Source organism: Bacillus rossius, chromosome 2 (genome assembly GCF_032445375.1).
Source record: "Bacillus rossius redtenbacheri isolate Brsri chromosome 2, Brsri_v3, whole genome shotgun sequence".
NCBI classification, from domain to species: Eukaryota; Metazoa; Arthropoda; class Insecta; order Phasmatodea; family Bacillidae; genus Bacillus; species Bacillus rossius.
The window spans coordinates 25,065,042-25,089,069 of record NC_086331.1 but is presented as its reverse complement, the minus strand read 5'-3'; the positions used below and the strand labels follow the sequence as shown (position 1 = coordinate 25,089,069).

Sequence of the window (24,028 nt, the reverse complement as noted above, 5' to 3'; positions counted from 1 at the left end):
GGCATAAAAAACATCACCAAGTTCTAACTATCTTCACACACAACCATTTAACTAAAAAAATACGTACAGAACATAACCCAACAGCAATATAAACAGCACACACCGCCATTTCCGCCACGGAACTAGAAGTCGAAATCATGGAAATAAATTTCCCTATCGTTTGTATTCCGGGGAGAAAAAAACGGAAACTATACAATACTCGCAGGAATTGTACATCTTTCCAGTTGGTGAACTCGATTTTTCAGTCCCGTATTTTTCACCTTTTCTTGTTTACGAGACAGAATACGCATGGAATATGCTGCCATATTGAAAAACAAACTAAACGTACTCCAATACCGTAAAAAAAGATTGTAAATTTGAAAAGCGTAAGATATTGATTATTTCCGTACAACCGTAAAACAAATAATTTTCCGTACAAATTACGGAAAAACCGTAAAAGTTGGCAGGTCTGTAACACCATTAATATTTAGAGAATGTTGTCATAGTAACCATCTTTCATTATTTTTACATAATTACAAAAGATTTTTTGGGTTGGTTTTTATGTTATTTATAGTAGTTCTGGTCCATTGAATTTTTTTTCTAATTTACATCAATGGCAAAAACATGAATAATAGTACAGTCAAACCTCTCTGAAACGACCCCTCACGGTTCCCAGGAATAGGGTTGTAATAGATGTTTTCCGAAATTTTCAGATCAATTCAACCCCCCCCCCCCCCCCCTCTTTACAAAATGCTACTCGCTAACAAACCAGCCATACAATGGCAGGATGCTGTCACTCACAATGCTAGACGGCTTTGCTTTAAACCCACTTCAACCTTCATGTCAAGTCCGTCGCCCTACAGGCCACCTCTAAAGAAAATATGTTTACATGTACGTTTCCTGCTTTCCGTAGTTAAATACACTAGAACCCCGATGTCACGAACCCCGGATTTACCGAAGCAGTGATTTTACGAATACATTCACGGGAACCGTCAGAAAAAAAATTTAAAAAAAAAACGAAATGAAATATCATTAAAATCTGTTAATTTTAACACACAGCGTACTTTTGTGTCAGCTTTAATATTTCCAACAATGTTCATGTAAGAATAACAAAAAAATAATGGGACATTTCCTTTAAAAATATGGCAGCTGTAGGTTTTGCAATGCGAGTGGGCGCACACGAAGCTCGCCTGGCTGGCTGGCGGCAACGGCTTCATGACACATAAGCTCACACCTCCCTCCCCTCGGTAACATTCATCAAGGCTAGCTCATCCCTCCCAGACAAACAAACCATCTAATGTCCTCCCTTATAACACCCCAACTTCGCTCCCCTTTGAAAAAAACCTTCAGTGAGAAAATGCTCATTTCACCCTCCCTTCTCCCGTAAAATTGGGCTATTATGAAATGGGTACTAAAACGGTGAGGGAGGGGTCAAAATATGTCACTTTTCACACCAAGTTCGAGTTCAGTCATCTCTGGCAAAGAATTTACAAGCTTTCAAACTTAAATATAAATGTATTTTAATAGCAAAAGGAATATACCGAATAAAACCAAGCTGCTGTCACCAAACAAAGCATAAAACGGCCCAATGCGTGGTCGCTTCGTTATTGCTCGCGCGAGAGGCGAGACTTGGAATGTTAGAAGATAAATGCGAGGGAGACAGACGGCAGCCAGTGTGTTTCCTGCGTGGGGAATAAGTGGTCTAGCCTTTTATTTTTATGCTGGGTGAAGCGACCTTTTTCTGTCAACCCACGGGAAAAGATAATTGCTTGAGCTGTCAAAATAAACATCGCTGTGGCAGTTAAAACAAGTCGAGGCAGGTGTGCATCCAGTCGGTCGCTGTGTATTGTCAACCGATAGTAATCAAAATCAAGATAAATCCAGCAGGTAGCTTTGCCTTAACTGTGTATCACACTAGACACTTGCAAAAAGCTAAACGTAAACATGTTGCCACAAAAACCTTTATCTGCACCCTGCCGGCAAAGGGACGTGGAATGGGGGTTGTTAAGCGCTGACAGCGGTCGACAGGAAGTGGTATCTATTTTTAGATATGTGCTGCCTACGACAGTACAGCACTCGGCAAGAGAAACGCAGTAACACGCTACTCACCACAAGAAACTTATTTTCTGTCCGATTTTCTTCGGATTTTCAGCAATTTTTTCACGGTTCCTCGAAATCGGGTTTTAATAGAGAGGTGGTCGCAATAAATGGGGTCGCAACAAAAAGGTTTTACTGTACAAATTATTATTTCTTTTTTAAAGCTTGTGAAAATGCTTCTTAGATTTTAAAGCTTGTATTAGTTCGCATGGAAACCAAAGAGGATATTTGGAGAATTTTTTAATGGATTGAAGAATAAAATTGTTAATTTGGTTGGATAAGCAGTTAGTTGTTAAACAAGTTCATTAACATCAGAAGAATTATAAAAAGTAGACCAGTTATGAGTCTGATTGAATTTTAGAGACAAAGAAAGTCACCATCTTTATAGTTTATAAATACAGATATTATTATTGTTTTTGGTGTGATCATTTAAAGTAATTTTGATGATTAAAGCTGGATGATAATGATCTTTCATTAGTACATCATTTGCTTGCATCACTAAACAATGAGGTAAATTGGTTAGACACAGATCTAGTAGATTTTTAGATGGCTGGGTTTTATTGCACTGTCTTAGATCGAGGCTACATGTAAAATTAAGTAAATGATGCACCTTAGTTTTCACAGGCGTGTGCAGAATGTTAGAATAGTGATAGTTCCAATCAATACCAGAAATATTAAAATCACCATAATCACTATGTCTTCTTGACAGGAGATCATTTTATCTTCTAAAAACACTGGTAGTTTCATTTCCAAGATTCATGTTCCCAGTGGCAGTTGTGCCCCGACGCTTTACTCTGTGTGGTACTAGTAGGTACTAGTGACAGTGGAATGGGGCAATCTTCAAAGTAAACTAAATTTCACGGAACATTTTAGCAGTTTTGTGCAAGTAGATTGTGACACCACTGATGGTAATGGTGTTAACACAGACACTGAAGGGCAACCAACACTTACATTGCCCAAAAGAACTGAAGCTTTGCAAGCTCTGAACACTCCGAAAACAGTAATACAGTGCATCAATACTGACACTGAAATAATCAAAGCCTTTGACTGACTGTGTGATCTTTTCCAAAGTATGTTAAAAAAAATGAGAAGCAAAACTTTTTTGTTATTACCTAAATGTTCTGTGATCTACAAGATATGTATGTAATAAGTTGTAGCAACATGCCATTTAAAATTGTAAATAATTTTGTGATTTTTTTATGTAGGCCAACCATGATTTTACTTAAGAGAATGCTCTTCACAGGTATAAAGTACATAGCATTATATTTATTTGATGTATAATATTGTCTTACAACTATATACTATTTACAACTCTTGAAATGTTTTCAAAATCAATAAATATGAATATTCATTTTTTGGGTGTTTTGACATAATGTACAAATTATGTATGTGCAACATGGGGAAGTATGGTTATTTCAAAGTGGGTAAATTTCTGTCCCCTCAGGTTTGTATTAATAAATTAAAACATTTTTGGTGAAAAATTTATTTGCAAAAGATATACAGTTGTGCATGAAGAATAGTTTGCATCTATTCCTCATGAAGAGGTACAAATTTCATGTTTTTGTTAACACATATTTAAAAAAAAAAAAACAATACTTTTTTTTTGCCATATTTACCATGGAAATGTGTGTCTCCACAGGCAGACAGACATTAATGAACATTACACCAGAGATATCCTGTGAGAAGTAAGTTTAATACATTACAAGAGAGTTCCACTATCTTACTCATTCAACTAGCATATCAGCTATTCTTAACTAAATTGGATTGAATCAGCAGAAAGTTAACACACGTATTAGAATGTAACCAAATCTATCAACTATTTTGTATCTATTATTATGAAGCATCTATAAATAACTCAATACTGTACAAAAGTGAAACAGATTGAGCTTTGTACTATTTACCTAGCTAATTTAAACATGACAATAAAGCATACAAAAAAAGTATCACAAAACACTTAAATTATTCTCTATTCACAAGCTCTTCAGCAAAAATCAGATCTAGCAAAAAAAAAAAGGTAATATAAAAATTTATTTTGACTAAAACCACAACATTAGATGAGAACTTACTGTTAATAATCTACTTTAATCTGGATTAAAATGTATACCAAATTCAGATACTACAAAAATTTGAAGCCACATGAATATCTAAAAAGCATTTAAGCGGTTAACAACACACATGTACAGTAATACCTTGCCAACTGTGAAAGAAACTACAGCAGATTAATACAGGTCGTAATAGGAAACATTTGTTATGTATGCCATTAATTTGACCAAAAAGTTCTCATAATTAAATCACAAAGTATTATCCATTACTTCAAGGAATACATACAGTAGAACCCTGTTATAATTTTCCTGCGTAAGTGTGCCAGAACATTAGTGTAACATGTCAGTGCTGGCTAAAGCTGTGTATTCAATATACTGAAGGTACATAATGTTCACAGTTAAATGTCTGTTGGCACCCTTGTCTGAAGAAAGAAAATTACAAATCCTTCCATTCCTTGCCATTCGAGTGTTTTTTTTTTTTTTTTTCAAATGTATGTCTGTATTCCTACAATATTTTAGTCAGTCAACTATTTCGCAATGACAAGAATAAAAAACAAAGTGTTTTCTATTGCTGATAAAGAGTTTAATTTAGTTCGTCATCACAAATTGTGAATTGTTTTAACAGATATTGTGGCAGTTTGCCATTAAAGACAAATAAAATAGAAGCTGGAAGCATGGTGAAGTAGAAAAATTGTTGGCTTGGTTAAGCAAATTTGAGCATCAAGTGAACTCATCAGTGGTTTTAACATTATATTTATTTGCATCGCTTGGTGAGTCCATTTGTAAAAATTTCAAACACTGACAAGTGCTACATTGATATTTCCTGCACGTGTGTTCCTGCGTATGTTTTTTTTTTCCCTTATGGCTCCTTGAAAATCATTATAACAGGGTTCTACTGTATTTAAAAAAAACTTGACATGTAACTTAAAAAAATCTGTAACCACTACAGGCTTTATGCTTCTTCTCCCTGCTATCATTTGTTGGGCTTTGACATACAATAATACTTATTGTGCTTACTTTGCCCAAAAATGATGGAACTTAAGGTTTTCAGCTAAACAGCAGATACAAAACAATATAAGTGTTACTTACTGGCTTTTTTAATCCATATTAAATGATCAATTAAACTTCTCCCACGTTAACAATAAAAGAAAGCACTAATAGACATGTATACTACTCGTGAGCAAACACATTCAAAATTTTAACTTACCTTTAACAATTTTGGTGGAGCAAAGGAGGTGAAAATACAGAGAAACATCATTTACTAGCATTATGGTCAATTAAATTTTGTAACATAGCTTTGATGTACGAATATGTATGGAAAAACTTCAATAACATGTATTGACTGAAAGAATGTTTATTAAAAGCAATGAAAAATGTTACTTTATTTATGAAACAGTGTAAAATACCCATATAATAGATATTTCATGAAAACAGAAAACTGTAAATAAGGTAATTTTTGTTCAGTGGTTGAAACAATAATCCACAAAATAATATTCATAGATAATTACAATTTGTGGTTTGAAAAACTGCAGTTGGCTAGGAATTACTGTAATTTCAATAATTTTAAATGCTCTATCCTCTTTAATTTCATTATCATGAATGGTTTTAATACTATTCTATGTACCAACAAACCAAAAATCCACTAAAACAATCTCTAGAAACCACAAATCAATTTTTTCGAACATACTTTCACTCTACAGTTTGCAGAATGTAAATTTAATAACAAAAGGGCACTATGTTAAAAAAAATGCTGTTTTCAAATAAATTATAACAGAGACATTGTACAATTAACTGAAAATTAAGTTTACAAATCACCATAGAAGTGCATGACTGTTTAGCACATAGCAGTAAAAAAAAACTTTCGTATTGAATATGCTTTTCAATGCTCTTCTTAGCTTTTTAGAGCTCAGTAACCTTTATTTAGCTACTGTTAAAGCTGAAAATCCTATATCCATCATTTATAACATAATCTCAGAAAGGATATTTTATAATTACTGACAAGTCACAGATACTATATAGTTATGAAACTCACAAAAAATTATAATACTGATCCTAAATAAGGAACTTGAGACAAACTTAAAAAAAAATAACATGACTATCAATGACAATTAATTTCACCACCAAAGTTCACAATACTTCTTAAACACCAGTAAATTTACAATCAAGCATCAACTTCTCCCCTACAATACACTAAGAGCTGGGAAATCAATTAAGTGGGTTTCAAAACACACACTACCTAAACTTTAGACAGTAAAAAATGTTGTACATCTTGCGGCAAGGTTTTAAACACAGCCATTACAAAGTTTCACACAAAAGTTATTATTAATGCTCTAACTAATTATACCTGCATGTTGAATGCCAGTTTCTGTGTTTTCTGAGGTATATCTAAACAAAGCCTATCTATATATATAACTACAGAAATAGAAACATTGGCATTGCTTACACTGAAAAACTACAGTCATGGCTAAAACACTAGTTGGTTACTACAATTTATAAAACTCATTAGGCCAAGAACCAAATTTTACGGTTTAAATTTCATAGCTAAAATACTAATAAACTTACTACTTTTGATAATACTAACATTTCCAAGAACCAAAACCTTTAGGTTTTTCTCTGCTATCATTGATATAATACTAACAAAAAGAGGAACATCCGTAGCTCATATCAAAATACACAAAGAATAATGTACTCATTTTAATTCGTGAAACAAAACAGCATTAACAAAAAATACAGTACCACCCAAAAAACTGTCACCACCATGTTCAAGAAACATGAGCTTATAATACTCTTAAGTTCAATGTAACAATTATGTACACAACCTACCCTCAGTACACATGGTATTTATTATGTGGATACTTTCATGGCAGAGTTCTGCTGCGAGTATCAATGAGACCTCAGGAAACTCTAAAGGTTATGTATGTTTACCGTCAAGTAATAGGAGCTTGAATATATTTACCTAGACATTTTACCGTATTTACATATATATAACTTTCCCTGAATTTGTAACTGATATTTTTAATGTTCCTAAAGTAAAAAATTCTGCTACAATGATGTCAGCAAATGAAACCTTAAATATTCTGCATACTGTAGCAACAACCAACGATAAACATAGCCACATAGCACAATAGGTACTGCTATAATGCTGAATTATGTTTGTGAAAAATCTAAACTATAAAGAAACAATCTGTTAGTTAAATCCCCAAGTGCCCTAAACTATGTATGTATAAGTAATGATACATTTTAAACAGAAAGCAATTTTTTTTTTAAATTTGTAAATCAATAAATAAAACAAAAAGTAATCACACACATAGGTTTAGTTCAATTATTTAAAGTTTACCATGTAACTTTGAAACCCATAAAGTTGTCAGTGGATGTTGAAAATCATGATGACTGGAGCTAATTTGTGCCTCATTGTGTAAATAATGCATAAAATGGGGTACTAATGCTAGTCACATGATCTAAGATGCTTGAATATTTTTCCATAGAAAAATCATGTTTGTCATGTACATATAATATGCCTCACAAGAGCCTCTAAACACCAGTTCATACTTTAATTTATCGCTAGAATATAATCTGTGCTTCTTACACATATGCACACAAGACACAAAGTTAAACAGTTTGTTTGAGCAAAGGCACTGCTGCTTGGAAAGCAAATAAAATTTGTTTGCTACATAGTGTTCACAAAAAAAAATCTTGGTCTACTGCGTACACAAAACTGAAATTAAATGCATGACCCAGTTCTGCTCATGATATTGGTCTGATTTTGTTTACATATCAATTGTGCCCATTATTTAAATTTTTTCTGCAACAAAAACTAATAATACAAATACATTTCCTAGTTTCTGCCACAGGGCTGCCTTGGTACAAAACCGTAGGGATGGACTGTCAGCCAAGGATTGGAAGATGGCCAAAGGTATGGTGGAAATGCTTCAAGCAACTTTACCCATGGTGATTTCAGTTCTGATTGGAATCAAGTATGTTTAAGAGAAACACACTGCTGGTCTATAGTTGAAGAAATGAAAGAACAGCAGTTTAGAACACCTGGTGAGTGATTCCAATTGTTTTCAAATTAAATTTAAAATTTTGAACTTTAAAATTAAGTAAATCCTGTAAATAAAAAAAATGTGGAGTTTGAAGAACATCCTTAAATAATGGTTAAAGTAGGTCAAGCTTAAAGCAAAAAATTGGATGGAAAACATAAAAATCATGCCCCTGATTTTATGTCCGGAAAGATAACATTGTTTCCGTGAGAAAAAATAACTATTACATAACTTATTTTCAAAAAAAATTAGTTTCCTGGAACATAATTCATAAATCAATTATAAATCAGCAACACAATTCTTCTTATGAAACATTTATCAATATTCAATTTCTGATGTGCTTGCATATTTTGGTAAATAATCTTAATATATTTTTACTCCTAAAAACTATACATATTTACAACAAAACATATAGATATTCACACATTCTAAAACTTTGTACAATGAAGAACTAAAAAGTACCACAGATCACAACAGTAATAAAAATCATAAGCTAGCAAATAACCCTTTTAACAATTCAGACAAGTACAAAAACTAGTTTAGTTTTGAAAGCCAAATTTTGCACAGAGGTCTCATTGATTTGTATCCTTAAATAATTACATTCAAAAAATTCACCCATGGACCAAATTAAAGTCTTACGCTGGCCACTGTTAGAAATTCCTCATGAAAAAGAGTCTAAATGTTTGACCTTTTCTGTGTTTTAAGAAAAATAAAAAAACATAGCTAAATCCATCATATCACCATCTTCAAAGCAAATGTTTTCATCAATAAATAGGATTTTAACTACGCAGCTAATATTCCTCCAGAAACTATAATATTCCATAATCTGATATAGTGTTCTATACTTAATTAACAATCACAAGTTACACTGACAAAAATCATTCAAAATCAGTTTTAAATAAATACAGAACAAATTATGGAATAAGTACCTCTTCATTGCACATAGTGTACAGTAAAACTGAAGAACCGTTTCACAATTTTCGTTAAAAGAGGGAAGGTGAAAGTACATTTAAACCAAAGCACGAATATCATGTTCAGCAAATATCATGGTGGAGGGGAGGGGGGGGGGGGATGGAGGGATTATGTTACAAACACTATCTACTAGGACCAATTACTTGTTATAAAAGATTGTATAATATTAACTAATACAGCTTTTTTTTTTTTTTTTTTTTTAAATTTCAGAGCTTTTGTAACACTCTTTTCTACATAAAACAAATTCTTGACTGTACAACTATCATGCTCAATTTGAGTGTCATCTAACGATCCATACAACACACAAAAAAATTTCATTCAAACCACATCAAAATGACAAACTATATTAGATTCAATATAAAACTACACTTAACGAGAAACTCAACAACAGATCAAATATTTCACTCTTCCTTTAACAGTAAAAATACGTATTTTTATGTACAGGATACTTTGCAACAATTCATATTACATTAGGACCATGAGTTATCCACATGTAACCGAAAATGCAAATAAACACTCTTCCAGGCTAAAAGATATATTATCAGCACACGTTCCCATTTATGAACAGTAACAGCAACTGCAATTAATTTATTGCTTTTCATTAAAATGCACTGAATTCTTCTCCTATTTGTCTACCATGATGAATCAAAACAATTTATTCTAGTTACAAAGAAACCAAAAATCCTGGAAAAGTGTGATTATTACAAAAATGAGTTTTGCCTGATGACAACAGAGAACAATTTTCGCTTCATCTCATAAGCCTGCCTTACTACATGTGTTACATCTCTTCTCATTTACTGCTCACACAGGAACATAATTTCCTTTGGGTTTATAAAAAAGTTGACCCATCTTCAAGCGACGAAACAATTCCGTCCTAAGCAAAAACTTTTCCTTCTTTATCTTCTTGAGGACACCCTTGTTTTCTTGAGCACGGCGAGAAAGATATGGTAGCACTTCGTTGATCGGACCATATGGAATGTACTTGTAGGCAGAGTAACCTGACTGGCCTGAAATAACACAAAAATTAAAAATATCTTTAAAACTACAAACATTAATTCACCACTAACTACAATGTATTTGGAAATATCTAAAACATGTAAGGATTATTTCATGTAAGAACTATCTTTTTTTCACAGTCCTGGAAAGTAGTACCAAAAGCCAAACCATTCTTTTATCACCGTTTTCTCGCCAGACAAATCCCGGAAACTTAAGTACATGCTTCTCAGCTTCTGGACACTAACAATAATACTGATTAAAGAAAATTGTTAAATAAATAAAGATAAAATCACTGATAATATTATATAGTAGAACCCTGTTAAATTTCTCTGTGTAGCACACTTTTCTGTTAAATTAAGTTACCTACCATCATTTGACCCCAAACCTTTTTAATAGTATAACTCATATAAAGTTTAAATTCTTGGTCCAGTTAGAAACATTGAAACCGGGTTCTTGTGCAGTATGCTGCAAGCAAAAATATTGGTAAGTGTTGTACATCCATCCAATTGCTGTTTCAAGCCATACATTTTATAAATAGACTTGAAACATCTGCAAAAAACTTGCAGATCTTATTTAACTCTTTCAATGTTGCAATCGACTCTGGTCGACTTCTGCTGTTTTTGCAATTTGCAAGTTGACATACTTGCAATACTCATGCAAGTGTGGAAGGAAGTTAATTCTATTTCCTGCTTGGATTTTTCCTTCTTTTCTAATTGTCTGTGATCTGTTGAGGAAACTGTCAACTACTTGGGTGAGTTCTGCTTTGCTGGTGATTCAGTTGGTAAAAATTAATTTTTCTTTGTTGTTAGTGCTGATGTCTGTGAATGAGTACCATGATATTTACTTTACAGACACTCTTATTACATTATTATAATTTTATTTACAGCAAAAATTTATGCCAAAATAATTAATAAAAAATTTTTATATTTCACTTATAGATACTAAAAATAAGGATCTAATTTATTTTTATTATAGCATTTAGAAGAGAGACTGAGAAACAGAATAAAGGAATAAATTCTTGTGTCAAAGAAAAGGTTGTGCTTACATTTCCTTACATGTTTTAGATATTTCCAATTACACTGTCTATAAACAAAATTTACATTTATACAGTACAACCCTCTTCAGAAAATAATGGAAAACTAAACAAAATGTGCTTCTTAAGCAGAAAACTTATTAAAATGGTAAATTAAAGTGTGATTTTCATGGGTTAAATAGTTGCGATGTTCGTAAAATGTTCAGTATTAAACTATACATGGAATTACAATGAGGGAAACAATTAAAAATTAGCGAAAACTCACTGACATAAACTTGGAAAAATTTGGGATTACATATACTTTTGTCATTGTGATATACTAACTAACCATTCAGAAAATGTGTTTAGTTGATGCAGAAGTGATTAAATATACATTTATAACAAATGAAAGACTTCAGCATGTAATGCTATTTCATTGTTCTTTTCTGCAATGCTGTGGCTGGGACGTGATTCACAGGGGTGTAACAGCTAAGGCTGGCCTGAACAGGTGTCACAGGGCGCATGAAGGGAAATACATCCAACCAGTGGGAGTTTTGAAAATATGCCAAGAATAGCACAACAATGAGAGAGATGGTGTAACATAACTGTCATCGACTCTAACCTTGCCATGCCCTTGAAGGCTTGTGAGTGAGGGCGAGTTGACAGAACAAAGGAAGACTTTGTATTGCCTACTGAATGCCTAAATCAGTATGGGCCAACGTGATAACTGGTTATCTTTCCAGCCTGCCCGGCAGCATCTGCCAAGGAAAAATGCTGATGTGCGTGTTCGGTTTAATCATATTTTAAATTTAAATTTCCTTACGTGCCGTTGGTGCTTTAGGATCAATAATTATAAATGTCTTAGAAATTAAAGAAATTGAGGAAGGCATACCAAGTTGTAATAAAACCGACTGTCAGAAATAACTAGAGGTCAACCACCGAGACACAATGGAATTTAAATTCTATAAAGGCTCAACAATAATTCCTATATAGAGTGGATCGTTGTCACTACCAGGTAATAAATTAAAAGAGAAAAACATTTTCGTTTTGCCTTTATTACTGTTAACATTTCTTTTTATTTTGCTTTGAATAAAAAAGACATAGAAAACATTTAAAAATTAATAGATTTAACAAGGAAAATGAGAATATGTTGGCCAACTTGCATAAAATGAAATATGAATTTATTACATTATTGAGTTCAAGTTATAAAGCTAGGATGAACTTTGAAATTTGTAGCCATTGATAATTCGTAAAGTTAATGTTTAGTTGTCACATGTTTAAGGGTTCGTAGATCCGAAATTAGTTGTTCTAGCGCTGGAATTGACTTGTTAAGAAGGCAACATTGAGCATGTTTACATCCTATTTTGACTTATCTGCCTTGTGCCCACCGTGAAATGGAGTCGTTCAGGGATGCCAAAACAACATGCTTCACCGGCCGTTACCGAAGCATGCAAGCTCCTGGGAGCAGGAACTTCTCCAGAAAGATTGGAGTCTGTAGATGAAAATAACTGGTCCTGTGTGAGTAAAGAAGCTCGGGTGCATTTGAATTTGTGTAGTGGTGATTCATTCGACTTGTCCACTGTAAGCGACCCTGTACTTTTTAGAAATAAATATAGGCATTTGCACAATTCATACCAAGATCTGTGTTTTCTCACGTTGCAGAACAATAAAATTGGTATGTTGAACGGTTTTTGTACACAATGCATAACTTTTCACCACGATCGAGATATGCTAACAGGAAAGACTGTACAACTGAGGACATCGAGGCAATGATAGCTTTGGAAATAGGGATGGACATGTGACGAAAACCATCACTAAAAGATTACTTTATGGAAACAGGCTGGCTACTCCAAACATCAAACTTTGGGGAAGTTATGTCCAGAGATAAGTATTTCCTATTGTAGTCTTTTGTGCATTTCAAAAACAATGCAAACATTGTAAATAAAGGGTTGCCTGGGTACAATTTGTTGTTAAAGATCCAGCCGATAATATAATTGACAAAGTATACTTATTTACATGATGTTCAACCAGGAAAGTGTGTTTCAGTTGACGAAACGAAACTAAAGTTTAATGGCCGTCTATAGTTAAAGCAATAATAATAGCCTTCTAAACAATCAACAAAGTGAACAATAAATAATATTGTGGTCAATGTGAAATAGTAAAAAACAAATAATTTGACACATGTGGGGAAAAGGCAGTGAGTGGTGTGAAAACCAATGAAACACATTTTTCTTTCTAGTCCAGTTCTTTTCCAATTGCAGCTTGAGAAACAGAAAGAAGCAACTGGAAAGGATTGCCAATCGACATGAAAACTTTGACACTAAAGCGAGGGGAAGAATCTAAGTTTTGAAAAAATAATAGGGAATGCTTGCATGTTCATGGTAAGACACTCTCTCTCCGTCTCTCACCCACTGATAAGTGATATTGAAGAGGTAGGCCTACACCCATGATATTTTTTGTTGTAAGTACTAAAAACTTTTCCATTGATCTTAATTTTTTTGGGCAGCGTACATGATTCTACATGCATTGTACTAGTGTCTGCAGTATACCGAACCACAATTATCAGAGCTTCTACTCAAATAACATTTTGATCCTAAAATTATTACAATCATGTATGCAGTAATTTTTTTTATGTGTGGAGTGATACAACATTTTATATTATTTTGTTTCATTTATTTTACTGTTTGAATTCCATAAACATATTAAAGAATAGAAATGCTTACTTAGTCTACACATGTCTGCGGCATTAGTGATACAACCACAATGTATGTTACTGTGAAATGAAAATTTTGATGTGTCTATTTACTTAATGCTGGAATCCTGGAATAACACAAGTAAATTAGTTACTTTAAAAATATTCAATTTCTTCCACTACATTCTCTACTTTAGACAAAACAAAAATTATTTCATATTTTAACACTTTGGTGCTATAACTTACAACAACGCATATCTAACCTTAATACTGCTGCTGAAAAATAGGTCATATTTATTCCCTGCCGATTCACACGGATGTTTTGACGAATTCGCCCACTGTACAAGATATCTCGTATGCATGATAATGTTTGGAACAAAGACAACTACAAATAACTGTACTAATATTAAACACCAAAAGAAAAATTATAAACAACACTGCCATTTTCTTTCCATTATTTGCTGTAGACAGATGCTTCCCTATAGATTATATCTTTGATTTTTGTCTCGATCTCTCGATGCGTTGTCTAGTTCCGCACATCGATAAAATGAAGGGTCGTTGTGTATGTAGACAAACCGCACGGTGTAGGCTATACAGCAAAATTTTTTTTGTAAAAACTATTTTTTTCTGGTCATTAAAATGTATATCGGTACTTTTTCGGTACTTTCATGACCTAGGTGAAAATTTTGTCACTTTTTCGTTACTTTCGTGACTTTCATGACCTGTAGACACCCTGTACTACCAACTTGGCTTTCTCTGTCCGTCCATTACCATAGGCCTGATACATTCACTATGGGGCCCTTTGAGGCCGAAAAGTCGAGGCTCAGCAGTCAAACCCCCCAGAAAGGTTTTAAACGCATCTGCTTTTGCCCGCAGATTCAGCCAATTCACCACTTCTGGTCCCATACATGCAATTGAGGATGCACTGCGGCAGGGTTACGCCTGGCATTGTCCTCTTCAGTTAAGGTGATGCTATGACCAGAGGTTGAGGCTACCCATCCCAACATGGTCACCACGATTTGCCCCCATCAGCGGTGCCCACGTGGAGACAGAGTATTGCCACTTGGTGCGGAGAGGCTAAATATTCGCATCCTTGCACCCATTCTGTGAACCTGTTGGATCATGTCTCGGATACTAGAGCCGGCAACAACAGCTCCGACACCTCAGGGGACAATCACCTTCCCCGCAGGGTCAGGTCCACTCCCGCAGGCAGCTACTTGCCCCTGCATCATCGCTTTGTTAGTTCTCTGCTCAATGTGGACAGCGACTCATGCCAATAATAATTATGTATTAAGTGATGAACTTTACGACTGTGGTCCAGACAGTGCCAAATGTGTGTGGTTTTTTATTTTATTTTATATAAATATGAATTAGAAATTTTGTGACCCACAGTTGTCTGCAATGGAGTTTTACTAATTTTGTTTCAGTTGCCATCCCAAGGACACGTTAGTTCCTTGGTTGTACCGTTCATGCCAAGCGACCTCGGGACTTATTTTCATGGATTTGTATGGGAGTATTAAGAACGATTTAGGCATCATGAGAATTAACTAACGTAAATATTTTTTCAAGCAGAGAAAATTCATGTGTGTTGTTGCTATGGAAACCATCTGGAACTGTTGTGCATCACGCAGAGCTGCCAACCTCAAATCACACCCATCAGTAATGACAATTATATGAAAAAAGTACGCGTAAATCATGCACGATAAATTTTTCCTGGGAATTATGACACACACACAAGATAAAACAAGGACAATAATATACAAAAAAAAAAATGAAAAATATAGGCCTATGTATATGAATACAATGCAAATTAATGGGGGGAAAAAAACTATCTGGACAATGTAAGAAATGTCAATTTTACTGGAAATTTTTAATCTTCAATTCAAAGTATTCAAAGTTAAACTTTTGAACTGTCTTTATATTTGCTTCTTTTATCCTGGTTGGATAAGAACTGCCTTGTGGCTTGCTTGGCTTTCCTCAGCTGTTGTTCTGAAAATCTCTTGTTGAAACAAACTTCTCCACTTGGTCCACCTTTTATTTTTTGGATGAGAAGGGAACCTATAGTTTGTGTGTTTATTGATGGTCGAAACTCAGTCATGGTCTTTCTAGCAAGGCTAAAAATTCGTTCAGTAGCAGAATTACTATGGGGAACAGACAAAACTGCAAACATAATTTTACTGATTGTTCTGTACTTCAAATTGCCACTGTCATTCTTCATAGCTGCAATCCTCCACCAAATGTCATCAATTCTGGAACTGCTCAAAATGTCTTCAGAGAAATCATCACATTGATAAAGTGCAAATTCTTGTTCAAGGCTGTCATGCTCATTTTCTGAAATCAAATTAGGAAGCCTGGTAACTAAATAATCAATTGATGAGTAAGATGTTCTCTTCCTCAGTGTGATGTCAACAACCTCTGCATGTTTCAAGAAGTCATCATCAAGGGGAAACTTCTTTGTAATGTAATTACATACCGTTTCATAGAATAGTCTGACACTAAGATAGAACTTCTGTATACATGAATTACCTTCTGGTATTTCTTTATTATAGGCTCTTGCTTTGGCACCTATAATCAAATCAGAATCAGGTTTTTGATTTTTTCGCTTCTGAAAATTTACTTCTGTGTCCGAAGTGACTCTCCCATGTACTGATGATGGTTTGATAAAGCAAACAAGCAAATCTGTCAATAAACCAACTAGTTTTCTCCACAATACATGAATCACAGGAGCATCCTGTTGGAGAAATAAATTTACTTGGTTGAAAACAGGAAGTGAACTGCTAAGAAAACAACAGTAAAGTTTCGTAAGTGGATCCTGCATGAGAGATTTCACATTTTCATACTGTGAAGTTGAAGGCTCTTTCTTTTCAAAATCACTACTAAATAATAGCTTCCCATTGTTACAGCACTCTGCCAACTGAATCTAGGAGAGCGAGCCAACATGTGCTAACATATTTAAAGATTTTGTGTGACTTTGCCCCACATACCTATTGATACACGTTCAGATGATTCTGGTGTTTTGAACTTTTTTCAAAGTAATAGAAAATATCAACCAAAAATGTCTCAATTCTAATTGTTAGCTGTGCATTGGCTTTTTTATCAGCTAGATGAATGAGGTGATATGAGCAGCCTTGCACAACAATAGCATGATGTTTTTCTTTAACAAATGCTACCACACCTTTGTTTGTGTCAATCATAGTACTGGTATTATCACATGCAAACGCTACACAATTTTTCCAAGAAATTCCAAAACGTTCAAATTCCTGATTCAGCACAGAGAAAATACCATATCCTGTGTTGTCTGTACTCTCAAGAAGGGATAACAGTAAAGTGTAAATTTTACCTTGTGTTTGATTTAAAAATGAAACAACTATTGAATAAATCTTCACTGCATTACAATCAGTACTCCCATCGGTAGCTAAAGCAAATGGTCCACTTACCAAAGATTCAACAATTTCACTTTTAGTTTCACCAGCCATATACTACACTAAGGCAGATGTTTTTGTTCTCGCACAGCTATATTTCTGTGCAATTTTTGAGTCCGGGAACATGGCTCTAAACAAATTACCCGAATGATCTACTACTGCTATCGGTAAATTGTGTTCTACCAGAAAACTTGTAAACAATAACTCTGTGTTTGTTACTTTCTTCCTTCAGATGTAGCAAAAAACGACGATATAGATTTATTGCTCGTCATGGCTATAAAATGATCCGCATGTTTCTTTAATTCAATATGCTGTCTACAGTCATTCTCTCATAATTCTGCGTTCGCTACTTTCATTTCTTCAGATGTAACTAAAAACGACAATATAGATTTATTGCTCGTCACGGCTATAAAATGTTCTGCATGTTTCTTTGATTCAATATGCCGTCTACAGTCATTCCTTCCACCATGTGCAATCGAAAAGTCACACATGCATACATTTCAAAACGCATGGCTTTTCGAATCATTTGGACACAAGCATGGCCATTCTTTTGAATAGTTAGGTCGAAAGTTCTGAAGAATAGCATTCTTTTTTTTTTCCCAGATACACATTTTTCTGTCACACGCTTCATTTCTACAACCGGCACTGAAGAACACAACACTACCGAAAAACATAAAAAAATGTCACGTCTGTAGACACAACAAAAACACTTTGAAGGAAAAAATGTCTTTCAAGAAAGAAATTAAAATAACACAGGTTAGCCAAAGTAATGTACAAAAATTATCGTGATGTCAGTAGCCAATAAACGAAAAAGTCCGAGAATATGTACTACAGTGAAACCCCGTATTTACGTTAACGGTATTTACGTTTTCCCGTTATTTACCTCCTTTGTTTTTTGCCCAATTTATTTTCCATAAGGCGGTATATGTCGTTTTCACGCTTGTTACGTCGGAAAAGTTTCTTCATTCCCGTTATTAATGTCTCGTTCCGTGTTTACAAACTTCGAAACATGGCCGCCATAGAAGAAAGATACATCAAAAGCTGCATATGTGAATGCGTTCGCGCCATGAACAGTTCAAGTAACCTTGCACGATTCACAATGACTTCTATTTCCACAGCTTTCCGCTACGAGCGCTGGTAGTATCATTGGCTTTAGCGGTAAATGTATCTGAAACATATTTAACTCTTTGTCGTTATTAATATCTGTGATAAAATGGAGAAAGTGAAACTGCGAAAAACTATCACCGCACGATGTGGGCCAAGTGATAAAAAACGTAAATATGTGAAGGACTCTAAATTCAAACAGCTGGAAGATATTCTTCTTGAGTAGTTTTCTGGTGCACGTGCAGCAAATTTACCAATAAATGGTACAATACTGAGAGAAAAAGCACGTGGTATTGCCTCTAGGCTGGGAATTCAAGATTTCTCAGCTTCCAATGGATGGATTGATCGGTTTAAGCAGCGTCACAATGTTGTTTACAAGGTGGTTTGTGGCCAAAGCAAAAGTGTGGATGTGGAGACTGGAACATTGTGTTATGATTTACCGCGGGTTCGTAAAGGATAGCCCAATTAAAGATTTTATTACACTTCACAGTTTTATTTATGGCCACTACTTATGTCACTTACAAAAATCTTCTAAAATGGCAAAGAATTAATTACACTTAAAGAAAGGTCTATTCCTCAGTCACTCGTTTCACACACCTCGCTGGGCCGCACCTCTGGTACAACTCTCGCCGCAGCACCCCTCGTGGGTCTCCGCAACGGGACTCCGTCGCCGCACTCCGCCGCTGCTGAGGATCCGCTCGACTCCTCGCTCGCAACTTCGCTCGGGACTCCGCCGCGCCCGCGACTCTATCGCCCGGAAACTCCGCGGCGGGAAAACTCCTGACTCCACTGAACTCACTCACTCACTCACTCCCAGCCCATGAACCTTCGTCCAAGGACTTCGCCACTCTGCCGCACCCGCGGCACTATTGCCTCGGAAGCTCCGCTGCGGGAAGGCTCCCGCCTGAACTCTCTCTCTGAACTCCACTGACTGACTCTTGCCCCGACGTCCTCGGGCCTATTTATAGGCCCCGGCACAATTCCAGAACTCACGAGAGCGGCCGGGGCCCGTCGCGTAATTCCGCACCGACACGACGGTAGAAATCTCTCGAAACACGTGTCAGCGGCTCGCGTAACTCCCAGCTGTCTGGTGTCAGTTACTTGTCAAAGGCAGGGCGCCGCGCGGGGAGTGGTGGGAAGGAGGGGGGAAAGCTACAATCCTTGTTATCTTCCAGGCGCACGCGGCGTATCTCATGTTGCGGCGGCCGCCAGCCAGCTCTGCACCTGCACGTGTCCCGGCCTTGCTCTAGTTTGTAACATGACCCGAATATTTTCAATGCTGACGAAACAGGGTTGTTTTTCAATGTTCTACCAGACAAAACCTTTAGTTTTAAAGGGGAAACGTGTCACGGAGGTAAGCTCAGAAAGCAACGGATTACTGTGTTATTGCTTACCAATGCAGATGGAAGTGAAAAATTCCCCCTTTATGTCATTGGCAAAGTGAGGAAACCTCAGTGTTTTAAAAACATCAAGTCACTCCCAACAAACTATGAAGCAAACACCAAAGCCTGGATGACCAATGCTTTGTTTCAGAGCCAGTTGCATGCATTTGATTCAAAAATGGCTTTCAAAATAGGAAAGTTCTTCTTTTCATAGATCAGTGCTCTGCTCACAAAGCAAAAACCATCCAGCTTCACAACACAGATAGTGTCTTCTTCCCAGCGAACTGCACGAGTGAGCTACAGCCCCTTGACTTGGGTATCATTCAGGCATTCAAGTTTTTGTACCGCAGATACCTAGTTTCAAGGGCAGTAACAATGCTTGATGTCGGAAAAGACCCTTCTTTGATGAAGATAAATCTGCTGACTGCATTGCATTTTAGTGCAAGAGCCTGGAAAGAAGTGAAAACATCAACAATTCAAAACTGCTTTGCAAAAGCTGGATTTGTGTTCCCAGAAAAGGCTTACACTCTCAGTGAAGATGATTACAGTGACATTGAAGATATTGAAGGACATGAGAGGGTGTTGCAGGAGTAATTATTTCAAGATTACGTGTATGTGGACAGTCAGGTGATCATATAGAATATATATAGAATATATAGAAGATATTGTAGAAAGCCATGTCAGTACTTCTCAACAGGATACTGATGAAGATGATGATGATGAAGTGACAACACCCACGAGTAAAGATACTCTTGCTGCTCTTCAAACTCTGCGAGACTACATTGGAGTATCTGCTGGTGAAAATAGTGATGGTGTTTTTGATAATTTTTATACTTTAGAGAAGCAGATCATGTGCATGAACACTCAAAGATGCAAGCAAACCAAGATTTCTGATTATTTTACAAAGAAATAGGCCTAAGTTAGGCTTGAAAGTTTTTGCACATAAGCCTACAAAACATTTTTTATGGTAATATTTTATCATGGCACACATTGCTTCAATGCTGTATTCACACAATTTTATAAGTTATATGTTGTAAATTTATTTTTTTTACATAGGCCTAATGAAGGATTTTTTTAAAGATATTTCATTCACTGTGTCTTTTTTTTTTATGTCTCTGACTACTGAAGTAAAAGGAGTGCATTAAACCAGGTAGGTTACATTTTAAAAATATGTTTCCTTCAATTTACACTTTCCTGGTATTTACACTTTTTGTCTCTGTTCCCGTAAAAAGTGTAAATAAGGGGTTTCACTGTAGTTGTATCATACAACAGACACAATACCATCCCATTATTATTTCAAAACACGAGAATTAATCTACTTATTTCGACAGTATTGCGCACACTTGCTAGTTCCGTTATTTGCGCAACCAGGTGATGTATTCAAACTGCGTTCACGAAAAACACACACCAGAAACGGAATTTTTTCCGTTGCCATGCAGCACAAAGCCTCGTTTCCGTAATAAACCAGCGATGTTCCGTAATTCCGTGTTAAATACGTAATAATTACGGAAAATCCGTAATGGTTGGCAGCTCTGATCATGTAATGGCAGACAGTGTTTTGTTATTACGTTAAATAAAAATAAATCTACATAAATGTTTTGCTAATTTTTAACTTTAATATAAAAACAATATAAATTGAAACATAATATGAAAATTCAAAACATATATCAACATTTGAAGAATGTTTTCGTGAATATTCAAGTTGGCTCATTTTTTAGCCGAGCCAATCTTATCTGTAATAAAGTAATTTTTAAACCACTGCTAAGATTTACAACAAATTTTAACAATGCCTTTACATTATTTATTCAAATATTTAGTTATGAATTTTTCAAAATTATCCGTAGTTCCTAGTAATGAACTACATAATGATCTAGCTAAAAGGCATATTTTTAAAATGGCAAGAACATTTTGCTAGCCACCTAGCTAAATAGTAAAGCACTAACTGTTATGCCATTTTATGGAAAAACTTTCACTCTCTCTACTCTGATTCACTAAGAACAGATACTCACCACTGAAAATAGTGTCTTTCAGTCCACAGGTACAATATATCTTTTCAACTACATAGTTTTGGAATTCCTATCAACACAACACGGTTATTATTCTTAAGATTTTTTATACTGTATAACAGGAGTCATAGTTGGCTCAGTGGTGGTTTCTACCACTGGGGTCTTGGGTTTGATACAAGGCACAGACGAGCCAAGAATTTTTAAAAATGGATACAGACAGTGGTGGAAATTACTGTGATGTATGTGTGGGTGCTGCCCCACTTTTTATCCCAGTACTAAATGAATTTCTCTGAACCACTAGGTCTACTCCATGATTGATTTTTTTTACTACACTGTAATTAGTTAAATTTTAGTTTATAATAATCCGTTAATCTCAGTTTCAGTATTCATATTAGTCTCTTATCTTTTCATAATTAGTTGCCTAGTAATCAGGTCTTATCATATTCTATTATTATCCACATATTAAATGTATTGTACATTTTATATTTAATGTTCATTTTTTTCTCTCTTCATTACTGGAATTGTCAACTGTAATTGTGATTATATACTTGTTTTCTGTTTTCTTTTTTATATTATTTTTGTTACTATAGTATTTGTTTGTGTATGTTGTGGTCCCTGCAGGCATGTGGTTTTGGCTGCTTACATATGTTGGCCAACTGTGTAGTGCCTATCTGTTGTGGTGCTTCCCCTCAGGTGGTGCCTACCGGAAGACAGTGCCCATGTACTTGCAGTAACCACATTGTCCTTTGTAAGTATGTGTCATGCCCACCATAAAAGTCCATGACTATTAGTGGTCATGTGACAAATATTAAAAAAAAAAAAAAAAATAAATAAATTTACCATCATTCCAAGGGTCAGACTTAATCCATCAACATGGTAACCAATAAGTCATTTTGAAGTACTCTCTCAAAAGAGCCATAACAAAACCTTGTAATTTTTAATAAATTGCAAAGATCATTTTGGTGAGATTATCCACCATTTTAGTTGTGCTTCTGGTTAGGGCAGCTTCTCTGTGTGGCTGCAATAACATTCATAAGAGATGAACACCTATTTGTGATTACTATATGACGTGAAGCCTCCTATAAGTATTTTTTGTTATATTGCAAACAAATACTACAGTATTAAAAAGTATTGATATAAAACATGATAATAGTATTTTCCATGTCAGCCATTTATTTACTTCAAATACTTCTAAGCCATAACATTTTGCTAATGAGAAATTTTTCAGTTAATTCCTGAAGCACTGTCTACACCCAAGATAAAAATAATAGATTTGTATAATGTTAAGGAGTTCTACATATTAACATTTTAAGAACATTATGTATGATATAACCAATTTGATTTTTATATTGGACCTGTATACACAATCAAACAACCAAATATCTATACATAGATCTACAGCATAAAACACTCCCTTTACCTTTAAAAAAGTGAACAAGCAACATACCTAGCGGGAACGTAATGTAGTCGCACATTCCTAGCAACTGACCGAAACAAATCACTTTGTCCTCTGGCATAATGCCGATTTCCTTCATTCTGAAAAAAACCACAAATAATTTAGTCACCAGAATATGATGATGAAAATATTTTAACATTTCTGAACTGTTATGGTTATGGGCAAGAAAAATAGTTATAAATTTGCTACTATAACATATTTTAAGGTCACTAAACACCAATCAACAATTTGAGAGAATTGAAGCACTTCACATCTAAACTTAGCACACAGTTCTCAAAATTTTAGTTTCAGACCATCATGTCCATACCTTAGCCAGATAGGAAACATCTTACAAACTAATTTCAGTAAAATCCCAACTACTTAAACTTCAATAATTGGTAACCAGAGTTTTCCAAAACAGCTGATGAAAAATAAAAAATTATCTATTTTGATTGCTGCAAAATGCCTGCTAGTTCTGGAAACGCTCATCATAAATATTTTCTAAGAAATGTTAGCCTTAAACCTACTTCCTTTTTCTTCTCTAAAGATGAATTTTTGTCTTAAAAGGTAAGAATGTAATTTTTATGCAAAGTCAAAAATGAAAAAACCTTTCAGCAATGAGAACAAAAAGTTAAAAAGAGGAATTTACATCATCTCGACAATAATGTTTTGCTTTTGGAACAAGTGAGAAAAATGCAAAAGAAAATTTGAGACCTTTTCCAGCAAGTTGACAATTCTGTACACAAAAGAACCAATATGATTTGCAATACACACTGAAATTGTGTAAATCATTGATAAAAAAATTAATTTTGCAAGTTTCAAAGGATTATTTTTTCAAAATTATCCTCC

The 24,028-nt window shown here is 34.8% G+C and overlaps 1 protein-coding gene across 1 annotated transcript in view; it reads right to left on the bottom strand.

Moving 5' to 3' along the window:
- Positions 1-3,543: 3,543 nt before the first annotated feature.
- LOC134529182 (proline dehydrogenase 1, mitochondrial-like) overlaps positions 3,544-24,028 on the bottom strand; it is a 161,762-nt gene continuing 141,277 nt past the window's right edge. The window contains exons 11-12 of the mRNA XM_063363018.1: positions 23,192-23,280; positions 3,544-10,137 (exon numbers count right to left, since the gene is read on the bottom strand). Of these exons, the coding sequence (XP_063219088.1) occupies positions 9,932-10,137; positions 23,192-23,280 (295 nt within the window). The 3' untranslated portion in view covers positions 3,544-9,931. The remainder of the gene's footprint in view (positions 10,138-23,191; positions 23,281-24,028) is intronic.